At 40.7% G+C, this 16,361-nt stretch overlaps 1 protein-coding gene across 1 annotated transcript; it reads right to left on the bottom strand.

Moving 5' to 3' along the window:
* Positions 1-290: 290 nt before the first annotated feature.
* Positions 291-12,697, bottom strand: LOC121945261 (carbohydrate sulfotransferase 1-like). Its single transcript, XM_088069184.1, has 2 exons — positions 12,383-12,697; positions 291-10,309 (listed from the first exon to the last, which is right to left on the bottom strand). The coding sequence occupies exon 2, from the start codon at positions 10,261-10,263 to the stop codon at positions 8,977-8,979; it is 1,287 nt and encodes a 428-aa protein (XP_087925310.1). The 5' UTR covers positions 10,264-10,309; positions 12,383-12,697; the 3' UTR covers positions 291-8,976.
* Positions 12,698-16,361: the final 3,664 nt, after the last annotated feature.

Here is a 16,361-nt window from a genome sequence, read left to right as displayed (position 1 = left end):
GCTCAGCAGAGTCAGAACGCCATTAAAAATCATTCACAGAGGTGACGCACTGTGGGGTCAAAGATGATATGTGGTTATGGACACAGAAATGCATGCATAACATATCCACTCACCTCTGCAACAGCACTGACATGTTTAAGTGCCATAATTCACATGATTTGTTCGGTTCACTGAGCGTTTCACATCATAACTAGAGAACATCCCACTAAGCAGAGGAAACAGTTGCAAACACACAGACTCACACACATAAACAAAGACAAAAGGCGAGACAGTGAAGTACTAACAGCAGATTTTCATCTCCTTTTGTTGGAATGATCATTTTATTCCTGCACACTCTTCAAGAATATTCTCTTTCAGCCATTTTTGCTCACTAACGAGTAGTTTTAGCTGCCAGGACATGTTCTGTCAGCTCAGCTCAGTAAACATTGGGCACAAAGAAGCAAATATCTTTCTGCTCCGTCATGCAGTCACACAGGGTCAGATTATTAAGGTCATATTATGAGGGGATAAGAATAAAAAAGGGAGAGGGAGACATGGAGAGAGGGGGGATTTGCTGTACTTTCTTCCAGGGGCTTGTGAGCCATATGTTCAGCCCTGGGACACAATAAACAACACGAGGGGCTCAGCGAGAGCCCAGAGACACTCTGACACACTGACACATGGGTAGCAGGCTGCACAGTGTGTGCACGTGGGTCAAACGTGTGGAGGAAGTGCACCGCTACTCGCAAACTGTCACAGTCTGGCATTAAAAACAAGAAGCCAAGTTGAGTTTAATTGAGAGCTTCAGTTCAAAAGTGTGCATGTTCAGCTGGAATATCGCTCAAATGCACCACTATTGATGAACTGTCCAATAACGTTAGCTCTCATTACTTTTACAATAAATGAATGAGATATAAATGACAGCAAAAATACAATTATAGCTGTCAGAAGCTGGAGCTGCTGATGTCCTCTTGAATCCATTAAAGCCCATAAACAGAAATATACTGGTACATATGGACAGTTTTAAAAAAGAAAGACTTTCATATAGTTTGGAAGCGCACCATGACAGTGTTTCCTTTGCCTTTGTTTTGTAAAAATGAGAAATGCTGCAAACCTGTCCACGTGTGCATGCATATGATTTCTTTGAGCAATTGAAGGAAAATTTTGACATTCTGGGAAACATGCTTATTTGTTTTCTGGCAGAGAGTTAGATGACAACATTGATACTATATACATTATTATCTGTATTTGTTCAACCAACAGAATTAAATCTCTCTGAAAGAAGACCGAAACTGGGTGCGGTTTATACCAACACATTCTCAGGTATCCTTCTGCGTCAGCTGCTTACGCTCCCGGATGCCGTTACCACAATGTAAACAAATGGATGTAGTGGGGTGACACAGCATGTCGTTATTTTTACACAACATGAGCACATGGCAGCCAGCGGACGGTCATGATGGTTAGGATTAGGCAAAAAAGTCACAAATGTTTAGGTCTAGGCAAAAGAGGCACATGGTAGGTGTAGAAAAAAACCCTCACATCCATACAGGATACGAACTCTGGACTCTGGATGTCTGCCAGCGTATAATAACAATTCTGTCTGACCATGTTCTCATCTGACACTGTGTTCCAGGGAGAAGCAGAAGGTGAAAGCATTGACAGAGTGGACATATTTGACAAGTTCAGAATAGGAAAAGACTGTTTGTACCAGAAGTTATTTCAATGAAATCTATGTCTGATACACCAGCCTGTTCTCATTCTAAATTCCTGAATTACTACCGCTTTGACAGTGCTTTTGGCGTAAGATTGTGGTGCCAAAACCCACCTCACGTGAGTGCGTGAAATGCCGCTGGATGGATGGATTTTCTACACTACTATACCTGCCTATTTTCCTAATCCTGACTGTCTGTGGTAGCATGTGTGTTTGTTGACATCCCAGCAATGGTTGCCATGAGCTGTTGTTTTAACATAACCACATGCAACATAATCCCACCATGTGCTTGTGTTGACATCACGGTAGCTGCATCCTGGAATGCAAAGAGCAGACGCAGAGGGATGCCTGGAGCATAATATGTAGACAAGGAAGTCCACCTCAAAGCAGCAATATGTTACGACTTAAGAAGAGAACATCTTGTGGATTTTGTTACTGCCAGACAGTCAGGTTAGCTGTTTGCCCTCTGTTTCCAGTCTTTGTGCTGAGATAAGCTAGCTAGCTGCTAGTTGTGGCTTAACATTTAACATACAGACATGAGAGTGGTTACAGTCTTCTCATTAAACTCTTCAACAGAAAGTGAACAAGTACCTGTCCCAAAATGTCAAACCACTGCTTGAATTGCTCAAAGAAATCACGTGCATGCACACACGCCCAGGTTTACAGCATTTTTTTCAGTTGTAAAATTAAAAGTATGCCAAGCACATCCAGAAGATTCTGAGGTAAAGTGAAAAACAGAGAGTGAGCACTGAAGCAAAGGAACAATCCCCTGAGATCTCAGTAAGAAAGAAAGAGGTGGATGATGGAGAAAGCACAGGCAGCAAGAGAGAGAGAGGGAGGGAGAGAGAGTTTGCCTCCAGCCTCGGCACAGAGGAGGATCAAAGGTTTGTGCTCTGCATCTCAATGGACATCCGGTCACCAATACTGATGAGCCCGGGTGTGTGATGCTCCATTCACGGGGTTTATATCTTATGGGTAAACAAGTAGTCATTGCATGGAAATCAATGGACCCATCTTATTTGACTGCACAGTTATCTGCAGTGATGCCACTCGTTGAAATCAAAAGTCAGGACTGTCAGGAGCTAAACTGTCAAATACCAAAAGTAAAGAAAAATTTTGAAATCCATTTTTATCAGCGCCTGGACAGACATCACTGATCATTACTCAGTGTGCACATTTATCAGACCTATAGTATTGCATTTCCACAAAATGCAATTCAACACCTCTGGATCTGAAAACCAGGATAGTTTGTCTGCGCTGTATGAGCCAAGTCTTAAGTGCAACACGCTTATCATATTGAATGTAGCGTGTTTACCAATATCACTCTGAAAGGTCACTCTGCATTTCACAAACACGACTGCATGTTGTGCACACAACCTTGAAAGTTTGTGTGCTACATAATGCAAACCGACATGCAATTTAAGCTGCTACAGTCAGACAGAGAGATTTAGAAATAAAGCGCAGAGCGTGAAATGATCACAGTATTCTGCACTCTAACTGGGAAGACAAACTAACCACCGCATAAGATGGCAAACATGCCATCAAATATAAACCAACTGTGGGAATATTTACTAAAATGTTTGTGTTTGTGAGAATCGTAGATATCAAATCCATAAATATTTTTGCAGCAATAATGATCCAAGAGTCCACCAATACCAAAAGTGAGTTTAGGAAAGATATTTAAAATGGATTAGAACACCAAAAGCCTGTTTCTATTCAGAAGCAAAGGCACTGCCAAGGGGTGACTGGGGGCCACAGCCACCTAATATGGTCTTGACAAGTGAGTAAATTGCCTTTATTTTTTTCAAAAACATGGGTAGAAGCCAATGGCCAACCAAAGAAGATATCACACAAAAATTAGCAAGAAATTTGTTTTAAAAAAAAAAGAAAAAGACAAATAAAAAAGAAAGTTAAAAATCAAACAAGTAAATAGCCTTTAAAAAGTTCATTAAAAAATCATAAGAATTTTGTGACAATATTTATATATGTAAATATGACAGTTATAGTGTTTCCCTATGTTTTTTTCCCCTTTCTTTAGATTTTTTTCGTATTATTTTAAAAATAATTTTCTAAATCTACGAACCTCTTGCATTTTTTGGAACATTTCTTTTTAAGTTTCTCATCGCCTTTTCCCCCCATGTTTTCAAAAGAAACTGCATTAATTTGCGCGGGCTTTAATGGTTTCAATACTTGTGAAAGCTTCTGAAAAAAAGCACAAAAAAGTGATGTTGCTCCAGGTATCAAAGGGCTAACTCTCATGTTCACAGAGTTCTCACAACATAAAATAATTCCTAAAATTATTGCTTTTGGTAATGGTGTGCAACCCAAAGATCTTCAACAGACTCAATATGACCACTCCTATGAAAAAATTCCACTGGTCATAAAAAAATAATAAATAACAGCGTGTTTAGCGCTTTGGCAACTGTCCAGCGTATTCAGCATTATTTTAGGACGAAAAAAGGACACATTGCTCTTCATGATTGTGGTGTACTATATTGCAGCAATGACCTTTTAACCTTACACTGCCTGGTTAAAATGGCTAGCCAACTGCTACATTAATGATCAGAGGATTTGTCCCAGATTATGGACAGGCTTTGCTGTAATGCTCTGTTTTTTTTTCTTTTTCTATGTGAGCTGTGAATATGGTTGTATTGTACGGTGCTCCACATATACTGGATATATGAGAATCTGCAGTGCAACATGTTCTACGAAGACATTAGTAATCTCCCTCAGTTATGAATCTTTGATGTTGAGGAAAAACATAGATCTAACATGAACTGTCAAAGGAGATGCTATTGTACTTGAGAGGGAATGCGTATGCTATTTTTATTCTGGGATGTTTGTTTTTTGTTTTTTTTATACCTTCTGCGCTGATGAGATAATATATAAGCAAGGAAATCCTTGTTGTTTATCTAATGATGTGTTGTCAACAATTGACAACAGTAGCATTAACATTTTTAACCCTTTAAACCCAAACAAATGGGCTTGATTTCTTTTAAAATCAAGGGGAAGATGAGAATGGGCAACAAAAAAGACCCAAAAATAAGCAAGAAATTTGTAAAAAGTACAAGAATATCACCTGAAGATTAGTAAAGAAAAACAAAAGAAAAGAAAAAGATGGGATTTTTTTAAATAATTCTGTAACATCATTTTGTTATGATCATTATAAATATAGCTTTTCTCTCTTTCCCCCAGACATTTTTATTTTGCTTTTTAAAAATAAATTGCTAAATCTACTAATTTCTTGCAGCTTGTAGAACAATTTCTACTATGTTTTTGAAAGAAATAACACCAATTTGCTCAGATTTCAGAAGTTTAAGTACTTGTGAAAGTCACTGAAAGGAGAAGAAGTGATGCTGTACCAGGTTTAAAAGGGTTAACTGAAGACAGAAAAGGCCTTTGTTATGACCCGGCTCAAAATGGCCACAGCAAAAATGGAGACACACCATGGCGAGGTTGAAGAAAAAGTATTTATTTAATCAAATGAAACTCAATCAGACCAAATTAGACCAAATTTAAGGATAACTTAACATTTACAGTGTGGAAGTCAGCAGTGTCAGTAGTGTGTGATGCATGAGTGGAAAATGTGTGCGGGTGTTTTAAAGGTGCATAAAACAAAGAGCCAGTGACACAACCAAATCAAAGACATGCAGCAGCAGAGTGAAGGTTCAGCCAGAGACTGAGCCACCAGCTGCACTTTAATAACCTCAGCACTCTCAGGTGTTCCCAGCTGCCCTAACGAGCACCTGCCTGCACATACACACACAGAGATGACACCCAGGGGGTCGTCAAACCCCCTCCCCTTAAGAGAGACCAAATGGGATCACCAAAATGTTAAACCAAATACTAATCACTTAAATAACTCCAAAAAATAACAGTGAAACAAGTAAACATAACCTTCATCCTGCTCTTGAACCCCAACTTACTGCACCCATACTCAGCAATCCCAGTACCTGAGAATCAAATCAAGAAAACTAAAGCAAACCTTAAAAAAATAACCAAAAAGCTCTTACAAAACAATTCCTAACTTAATGAACCCACTGGGCTTACTAACCAACAGTAGTTGGAACAACAACCTTCAGTAGTCGCTGGAGGATCTGAGGCTTCAGCAGACAGTGACTAAGACCTTCCTGCAGAGCTGCATATAAGCTTTTTAGGGTGTTTTCACATTAGGCAAGATTTTTTTCACACCGTGCCCGAGCATGATTGCTTCCCTCTCCTCCACCGGTTATATTTCATATTAGTAATGTCGTTCCATGATCCAGTACACTTACGCATGTACACAGTCCACAGTAGGTGGCGGTGTGCACATTGTTGTTTTGCAATCTGCCAATACACACAAAGAAGGAGATGCAACCACTTGCGTCACCAACCAGGCGCATTTCTACAGGATATGGGCCCGTGATGCATGGATACAAAGGTTTCGGAAAAGATAGAAGGCATTGAGGAATGTGTTTATGACTGTGCTCAGTTTAAAGGTAGATTGGCTAGACTGCTGCGTATCTGCTCAAACACTGTGGGTAAAGCGCTTGAGTCAAGTTTTCAAACTGCATTTATTAAAGAATATTGTCTGTGGCTGGTAATATTACATCTGATCCTTCTCATTCATTCACATTATTTGAAGAATATCAGCTTTTGCAATCACACAAGAGAGTTAGAGTCCCACAGGCTGGCCTGAACAGGATAAGAAATTATTTTATTTCTCCGTCTGCCAATCTATTAAATCAGAGAATGACTTCGAAGTAGCCTCAGTTTACCTGATATGAACACTTAATATAACAGATAATGAGCAATATGTTGCACTGCATCCACTTTTCACAATGCCTGTTGCGATTTGTAGCATTTATTGTATGGTTTGTTGTTTGGTTAGGTGTTGTTTGTATTTATGACATCCTGGGATGCAAGACGAATTTCTGAATCATTTGTGACAATTAAGCCAAATCAAACACAAGTAAAATCTACTTGTTGACTGCCACTTTTGGTCATCTGTAAGGTGAGAAACAGACCAATTGCTGACTAAAATTTTCTCTTTTTTTTGATCTCCACAGTGTATTTATAAAAGTGTGGACAAGCTACCTAACCAGGGACAGAAGTTATGTTATTATAATGGCAATGACTGCTGCACGAACATTTACAGGCGTGGTTGCTTCCACACCTCCTGCGGACCATAACTGAGTAAACATGAATCATGCCAAAGACCACCTTTTCAAGCAGACTCCGGCACAGTCCAGTTAACTTGTGTTCACACTAATCAAATAACTTTGGGGTCAAGTGTACTCGGATCCGGGCTTGGGTCTCTAATATGAAACCACCCTTAGCTTACTGCATGTAACAGCATTAGGATCTTTACCAGTCACCATTCCTACTCACAGCAGGAACCTCAGGACCTGAAATCATAGAGGCAATCACAAGTGTGGGAGTGACATTCACTTCCAGAGCTACAGAATATACCGCATCACCGGGGTTTAATTGGTGACGGTGGCACTGCTTCCCCAAACCAGCTTGTGGACCTCTCAGATTCTTCTGGGGCCACAACATAATCAGCTAGCTAACACCTGGACCAAAACAAGACAGAGCACACTCCCCAACCTTAATCGATTCCCAGCAAGCCAACATGTACCACACACCCCAAAATGTTTGGAAACATCATGTTTTAACCCTAGACTGTACATAAAGATGGGGAACGCGTCCCCTTTTACCCCCTCTATGCTTCAGTGAAGCTAAAATACCACAGATGCAGTCGCTGCTATCTTGCACTGGTGACTTAATTCAGCGCACGGATTAGCACACAATTGTGACGGAAAATCCCCTTTTTTGTAGAATTAATTTGTAGAATTTTGTAGAATCACACAATCACTGACTGAAAAACAATCACTTGAACAAACATCAAGACGATCAGAACTGCATTCAGAGACAGAAACTATCTTTTGAAGAAATGTATTTGGCGTGTACTTTGTGTTTTTAGTCCACTGACATAGAGGGGGTGGGCTTTACGACCTTTACTGCTGCGAACCAACAGGGGCAATCGAGATGTTCGAGCGTCACTTTGGAGGAGCTGTCATGTTGTCCATCTTTATATACAGTCTATAGCTTAACTGAGGCCAAAAGTAACAGCACAGGACACATTCATAATTTTTTCTTATCCCCAAGTGCCCACAACAGTCATGCACTGTGGCCAACACTACATCACGGATGTTGCTCGGCACAACAAGCTGAAAAACTACCCCTACCGCATCGTTACCATAACAGGGCACAGATCTTCCAACCAACACATGCATCAGTCCTTTGGCTCTTCACCCACTCCTCCTTTGACACAGTAGGAAGATCAGGCAGTGACACATGTTCTGCAGGCACCAAAACTACACCGAACCCTAAAACAGATCTGGATCAGATGCGTCGCAGCTAGGGGTCGTCCCATCATGTACATTTCACACTGTGAATCATTCCGAATGAATAAACTCTACAAATTAAAAAATAAATAAACATAATAAATAAAACCGACAAATACAGTTCCTCTTCAGAAAGCTTCAGTGTTTACTTGAAATAGGAGCTACACAAAGTCATCATCCATGTTCTGAACGCTGTAATCATCTTGAAAAATAGGTGTATTCTCTAAATACCTACAGTAATGAAGATTTTGACATTATCTCTCATTAGTGCGTGTTTGTCTATCACAGATGGTTGTAAATCCTCTGATGAAAACGCTCGCGACCGCCAGTGGGATTCTGTCCCTTTAACTTGAGAGCCTATTAATTGTCTGCAATTATCCATTGCGAGCGTGGCATCTGTCAGAAGTATCTCTTCACTTCCCACATGGATAGAAATGCCATAGTGGTAAAGGTTGACTGCAACATTCACTATTTATTGCACAGTTGGGCTTGTACAGTCCGATTTTGCCATCACAGGTCTGAAAAAAAAGAAAAAAAAAACATGTCTGCTTTACCAAAATCCCTCCCAACTCCCCCTGAATGTTTATGAAGGGCAACATTTTGTTGAAACAACTGCTTGCATACAGGAAATGAATGAAGACAGTGCCTTGTCTTGGTTCTACTCATGGAAAAAACCTATATAATGAGACATTTGTAAACTATCTTCTTTGATTACTTTGTGTTTAAAGTGTGCTGTTCTGTAACGTTGGGAAATCATCCATAGTTCCCCCGGTGCATTCAAAATCTTTAGTGCAAATTTGAAGAAACGAAACTACAGAAACCAAACCCACACACTAAAGAAATCATAAGGCAACATTTATAAATATATCAAAAATAGTCATTAGAGAACTATCTTTGTTACAAAAATGGTACAAAAGTTTTGTCCTGTACCAGCGAGAGGGACATATTTTTCAGTTCCTCTGCTGATTTCACAGCCTTGTATCCCAGCTGGTGAAGTACTTTTTGACACACAGTCTGCGTGTATTCTACCATGTCATAAGACAGTTTCAAACGCCAGCTCTCTGCATTAGCTGCTGAGTCCCTCACTGTACCAAACTTGTGTTTCGCAGAGGGCTCATTGCTGCCCCGAGTGTTTGCATGTATCCAGTCTTCCACATTTTTATCCATAGGCAACCCCAGAAAGTCATAGATCTCCTTTGTTTTGAGAAGTGGATTTCTGGCCAAATCCTCATAGCGAACCAACATGTATTTCCCTTTCAGCCAGTAGGGATGGCTAAGACCAGTCGAAATCGAACTGAGAAAGTCTTCACAGACAACTGTGAGCTGAGCCAACTCTAGATTGTAGGGCCTTCGCCCCGTGGCCCTCCAAATACGCCACAGACGATACGTATCCCTGAATGTCTCAATCCGTGATGACAGAATACCACGCGGGTCTCTGACCAGTTGAATCACTTTGATATTCAGCCGTGGGTCTTCTACCAAAGCACGAAGATCTCCAATCTCTGGCACCCGTACAATCTTGAGTGCCACGTGTCGCTTCTCGCGACAAGCCTCCGTCGCTAAGGTCATGTTCAGAGTCGCACATTTCTTAACACAGTCCCCTTCTTCAACATTCACGTCAGTAGGACCAAAGGCATCACACACAGGCTGCTGGCACAACGCTCGGCTGGCGCCACGACGGAACAGTTTGTCCGTGGTGTGGTTCGTGGGCGTCGGTTTGATGTAGCTCTCCAGGAAATAGAGGTCGCAATCGTACAGGCTACGCAGGAGGTCCCGACTGGCGCCTAACATCACACGCCGGTCCGTAGCATAGCGGCTGTGTGACATGCGTGGAATCAGCGTGGCCTGGACATGATAAAGAGGCTCAAACAGGTAGAATACCTCCTGGTGCTGGTTGAGCAGCTGGCCAACAAATGAGGAGCCACTACGGGTGGTGGCCAGGATCAGGATGTGCGTTTTACGTGTGGCGTTGATGGAGAAGTAAGGGTAGTCATCGCAGCCTCCACCGCCTGCTGCTCCCCGCTCAAAGGGAGGTTCTGTCTCCTGGCTGCCCAGACCGCAGTTCTGGGGGCTGGGCAACGGGCACAGCTGGAAAGGCTTGGAGGTGAGCGTCCGGATGGCTGTGTACTGGATGGCGATGGAGGCCAAGGCCAGCAGAATCACTGCCTTCCAGGAACAGTGCATGGCTGAACCACTTCATTTAGACACAGCGGTCCATGCCAGGTCCTCCCTGTGAACAACAAATTTGTCTTTTTATTCTCAGAAATGGTTTCATGAGCTGCTTCATTCAGGTGTAGCAGTTTTGTGAATAACTTTCTGGATTTGTCTACCCAAACTAGATCACTTAGTGCCCTACAATCGAAATTGATATCATGTATTTGACACTACAAGCAGACACAGCACACCATAGAAAGACCATAAAAATAAAAACAAATTTAAATATACCAATTAACAGTTGGAAAACTTGTATTGTGATCAATTTGAGAATCAAGGGTGAGTCAGCAGTTGGTTGGACATACAGTACAGGATATAATTTATTTATGTTTCTAGGGACAAAGGGCTATGTTTTCATTCAGTTTAATGTTGAAGGCAGGGTTCAAGATTTACTATATACTGAATAAAAAAGAGCAAGCGCAGTCCTCAACAAAGACTGATGTAGCCATGAGTCAGAATCCTGTGACTTAACCCTTTCAAACTGGAGTAAACTGGCTTGATTTCAGTCAATAACATGGAAAGAAGACAATGAACAACTTAACAGGACAGTACCCCAAATTATCCAGAAATGACTAAGTTAAAAAAAATCTGAAAATTAGCGAGGAATGACAACAATAAAAAAATTTAAATAAGAGGAAGTAGAAGAAGAGCATTAAGAATTTTAAAGTTGATAATAGAAATAATAATAATTAAAAATAGAGTTTTCTGAACATTTTACCCCAGTTTCAAAACAAATTCTCTCTGTTCTCTCTCTGTCTATCTCTCCCTCTTTCTTTAAACTAATTTTAAATAATTTTTCAGTTCATTTTCTTTTCACCTTTTCATAATTTCTTTTTGTTTCCTAACATCTCTTGCCAAGATGCTGGTTACTTTTTTTTCTCCAGGTTTTTGAAAGGTTTAAAAGGTTTAAATGCTTGTGAAAAGTTTCTGAACGCGCCACAAGTAAACCTATGTTAATCCAGGTTCCAAAGGGTTATCATTTAATTTCAGCCTCCAGCTCCTCCTTCCGGTGCTAAAGCCGAATTTTTGAAAAAGATTAAGAGTTCTGAGCCATGTAACTTTTGGTTTCCTTCCAATCAGCTGACTGCCAAGAACATGTACAGCACACCACACCGGAGTACATTTAGTTTAAGTTTGTGCCAATGTTTGAAATTAGCTTTTACCTGAATATTAGACTAAAAAATAGTCTGGTTATATGTCTGCAGTATGAGCTCAAAATGCACCAAATATTTACCATACAGTCATTATTAGGGACACTTCAGTATGTCCACTACACTGCAGGACATCCACCCTGGCTCTGTGTCTACTCCAACATGTCTGCATCTGATTCAAGGACCTTGTTTGGCCTGATGGGAGAGTCTAAGCAATGTGATGTATTCCACTTGTTCATCGGATGGAAAAAAGCCAGCAAAAGAAAAAGGTAAACAATAGTTTTAAAGCTTCACTGCCAATGTCACATCAAGGGGAAATGATGCTGAAGAGTTAGATAATCACATAGAAAGCCTGTCCCATTTAGAATTAGATTCATTTTTCCAAATCATACTGGGGCCTGGATGCAGGGAGCTTTTTGATGGTGTAAGTAACATAAAGGCTCATCACTTCAGAAGCCATGCATGAGACTCTCCCCCCCAAAAATGAAATGATGCATCTGGGTATCTCTTCTGTCTAACTGTAGAGGAAGGCTGCTCTAAAAATAACATCTAAGAGGGTAAAAATGTTTCATGAAAGCAGATACAAATCTACCCCCCTCACTGCATAGACTACAGACTTCTGTTTGTGCGAAGCAGTGTTGATGGTTTAAATGCAGACTTCTATGGCCGCAGATAGCAACTCTGAGCACTTATAGAGAGCATCAATGCCTTCTTCTCATCGACATTTGGGATGAAAAGCCCACTATGCTGCAGCGGGAACAGGTTCTTGACAGATTTTCCGCGATGCAGACATTCTCACTTACGCTGCGATAAGACAAAAACATGAACCACCCAGCCTCAAGTGTTCAAAAAACACTCTATAAATAAAAATATATTTACATAAATCATCCAATTTGATGCAGCATGGTCAAATTATAGAGTAAAGCACTCTGTTATACCTTGTTGGTAGTTGTAGTATTCTCATGACGGCTGTACGTCCATGAATCACTGCTGCTTTCCGTTAGTCCTCAAACGTTTTGCGCTTCCTCTCGGGTAACAGGGAATAAATGCGCCTGGCACAGCCGTATTTTCCTTATAACGGCGCTGCGAGTCGGTTTAAGTTGCCTTCAGCCGCAGCAGAACGAGAGAGAGAAAAAAAGAAACAAATAAATAAAAGTGTCGGAGGAGCGTTGAAGCGGTCGTGTTATTATGAAGCAGCAAGGCGGGGAGAAAAGCGACAGCCGGGCTCCCTTTAAATGATGCGCAGAGGCTGAGAGTGTGTGAGGTACACAAGGACCGACTGTCTGGACCACCCCAGACCCCTCCCCCTTTCCACCTGCCTCCCTCTCTCTCCCTCTCTCTCTCTCTCTCTCTCTCTCTCTCTCTCTCTCTCTCCCTCTCTCTCTCTCTCTCTCTCACACACACAGTCATCATCATCCTCAGTCTCTCGCCTGCCACATCACACACTCACAATCCCCTCCTTCACACGGGCACATCAGCTCTTTTCACCCCGCCAGTGTTGCAGCGAGTTCACGGTGATTCCATCAAGCCTTTTTCTGTTTGAATTGTATGCAGATGGTTTGATTGTTTTGCATGAAACCACTACTTTTTATTCATTTATTTTTTTTTTGTATCCCTTCATGAATGAAATGGTAACAGAATATCCTGCAGGGTGTTTTACCTCACTTGTCTTGTATGTTATCCCACCAGTTGAGGCTGTTTGAGGGGTTTAATGGCAAACCATTTCTCTTCTGACTAGGACATGAACTCAGCATCACTGCCTCAGGCTCTGTGAGTCCATAGGCGGCGCCAGGAGGGGCATGGGTTTATATGTGTGAGAAATTGGCTGAAGCAAAATCAGAGGTATGAGCATTTTTAACTATTTTATAATGTAACTGTATGTAGCATTGATATTTGTCTTTTTTTAAATTTTATTTCATTTACTGTAAATGTATGTTATAATTCTATGCATTCTTGATGTAAATATATACCTTTTTAATTTCTTTTAAAAATAACTGTTATTGTATGCATGCTAATGTATGTGACCTTGAAATCTTTCCCTTTGGGACATGAGCTGAAAACAAGCAATAGCTATAATCTCCATATGTGAACTACAGCTTGTTTGTAACAGGCAGAAGTTGTATTATGTTAATTTACATTGTACCTATCAAATAATCTATATAGGTAAATACTATTGCTGCTGCTTCTGAACAAGCCTTGTTTTTGGCATAATATTGTGACATTTTATATTCAGATGTTTGTTTGTTTGTTTGTTTGTTTGTTTTGTTTGTTTTTTTTGTTTTTATTTGCATTAGCAGTCTTGTGCATTTTACATGCATTTCCCTTAAATTGAATATTTTGACTTGAGAATGGCAATGTAACTGTTGTGGAGCAGGTACTGCCTGTGTGTGCATGTGTGTCAGAGGCGTTGCAGTAGAAATTTAACTGTGGTGACTGGCACATTAATGGGAAACCCTAAAATTTCCAAACAACCCCAGAGGACCAAAGAAAATCGTCGGCACTGTCACCATGTGATTCTGCAAAGCCCTTCCTCCAGGGCAGCTGTAGCTAAAACAGATATTGATACTGGAGTGAGTGGGGTGATAATGAACAGAATATGAGTGAGAAAAGTGCATGCTGTCTAAAGAAAGCAGAACTGAAAATCATGAGGTGGAAAGTTTCTTTAAAAAGAAGCAACAGAGAAGCAGGATGCACACATAAGTAGTCTCACATTTTAATAAAAGGCAACCCCACATGTGAAAAACAATCACGTCTGCAACTGTGTTTTTAACATATTAAAATGTGTTAACATGAGGCTACAGTCATAAAGGAGATTAACCATGTCACCCCTGTGTAATATTCTAATAAATAATATACATTGTTACCACTTTCTAATAAGGCACCCTTTATTAATGACTTATGAGTTGCAGTTGGTTCTATTAATGGTCAGTAAATCATCTTAATAACATTTCATATGTTATAAGCCAATAATAAGAACAAAGTTTGGTTTGCCAAGTTGTGAAAATCCTCTCCTGTGAGTCTTTATCCTTCTCCAGAGAGAAAGTTGCTTTGCCCTTTAGTTCGTCAGACCGTAGAGCACTTCAATGGAGTGTTGGACCCCCGACCCTCTGGATAAGTGCTGCAGAGCATCTGGATCCAAAATCTACTTATTAAGATTTCCAATTAAAGATTTGAAGGATTTTTTGTAAAAGCACTTATTATTAACATCCACAATCACAGAGGATTTAGTAACTTAAGTTTTGGTTTGGCAATCGCAGCATGGTTAACTATATGAGGCTGAGAAGCATTGTTTTTATTAACAAACTTAAGGCCCTGACGTCTTTGCTATGAACAATAGGTGTGAGGTGACAGATTTCCAGGACTGCGCTCAGGTGAGTAAGAATAGGGGCTGAGAGCTCTGTGCAAGTGGTTCTGGGGTTTCTGGGAGTTTTTGCAGGTTTCCAGGAAGACGGATGATCAAGGAGCCGGGGACAGAAGGAGCTGGATGGAGCCGAGGGTAAACAGATAAGGCTGGAGGTGAACTGGTGACAGGATTTCTAGGATCTGCACACGGAGAATATTGCATGTACCACTGATGGGTAACAGACGATCAGTGGAGGTGGCTTGATTGCATCAGCAGTAGCAGGTGAGTGATGAACTGCAGGTGTGTGGATCATCAGTGTGCCACACTCCGTGACTCCGCCCAGCCCCAGACAAACACCCACAAACACACAGACACGGGGGAAGACAGATAATGCACCGACACACCTACATGAGGGGGAGGGAAACTGAAACGACAAGAGGAAAAACACTTAGCCCTAACGTTTGTTTTCATGAAGATTTCATGAAACCAAAAGGGGCCACAGCATGTTCAGTTGGCCATTAAATGTCAATACTATGTTATTCTTTAACTATGAGGTTTTGACAAAATAACAATAAAATATATCTAAATAATGACATAAGAAACACAACAAGAAGCAGCAAGGATCTCAGCATGTTTTTTTCTTCACAGTTAAATATGGATTTTGTTTACAACAGAGTGTCTCTTTTTCACTCAATCGATTCCAAAGTGGATGTTTTCCAGACTAGAATCTTCCACTTTAAAAAGATGTAAAGGATGTACTGTAGTCCTGTATTGAGAGTTAGGGGAACTGAACCATTTGGAGGATCTTGTGAATCCAGCAGCAGACAGCCTATCATGATGGAGGACCAAGGGGAATTGGTTCCTCATTTCTCTGGCAGAGGTCAGTGAGGTAGTTAAAAAGCTCTGAAGTGGCAGCGTGCCAGAGATACCGAGATTTACCCTGCCAAGCTTGTGCATGTTGACGAGCTGTCATAGCTCACACGTCACCAAGTCCATTTCGCACCGATGTCAAATAGCCTTGCAAAGCCAACCTGAATTTTTAGCAATCTCAGTTTTCACAGCAAGATTGTAGAAGGACTGAGTGAGCCTGGCCACAGCAAGCTGGGCTGATCAATAAATTGTGGTGAGTGGTTTAGAGATGATTACTTGACTCTGGAGCCCTCTGAACAACTTTTTCAGCAAGTAATTGTACATATGAAATGAAATATAAATGTGCAATGTCAATGAAAGACGCAGCAGCTGTTTTTAAACCATATTGTAAAGCAGCCAAAAAGTGGTGGGTTGGCTTAAAACAACCTTCTAAAACATTCAATTATGTGGAACAAATAAATACATTTTTGGAGAAACTTTTTTCACCAGAGAGCAAAAAGTGCTTTTAGGAAGAACAACTCCATTTAGAATATTGTTTTTTATCATAATAATGGATTGTTATCACTCGTGCATCATGTAAGCAGCCTTTTAATGTGTCAGCTGGTCAAGGAATAGAATAATGTAACTACTTCATAATGGTGGTACAGTTGAACTGCACCGTTGCATTACAAAATGTTTCTGTGATAAAGTGGTTTAGGTAAAAC

Source organism: Plectropomus leopardus, chromosome 1, assembly GCF_026936395.1.
Source record: "Plectropomus leopardus strain MGB_pleo_1.0 chromosome 1, ASM2693639v1, whole genome shotgun sequence".
Lineage (NCBI taxonomy): Eukaryota > Metazoa > Chordata > Actinopteri > Perciformes > Serranidae > Plectropomus > Plectropomus leopardus.
Note: the sequence above shows the minus strand (reverse complement) of the source record. Positions and strands in the feature narration are given on the sequence as shown.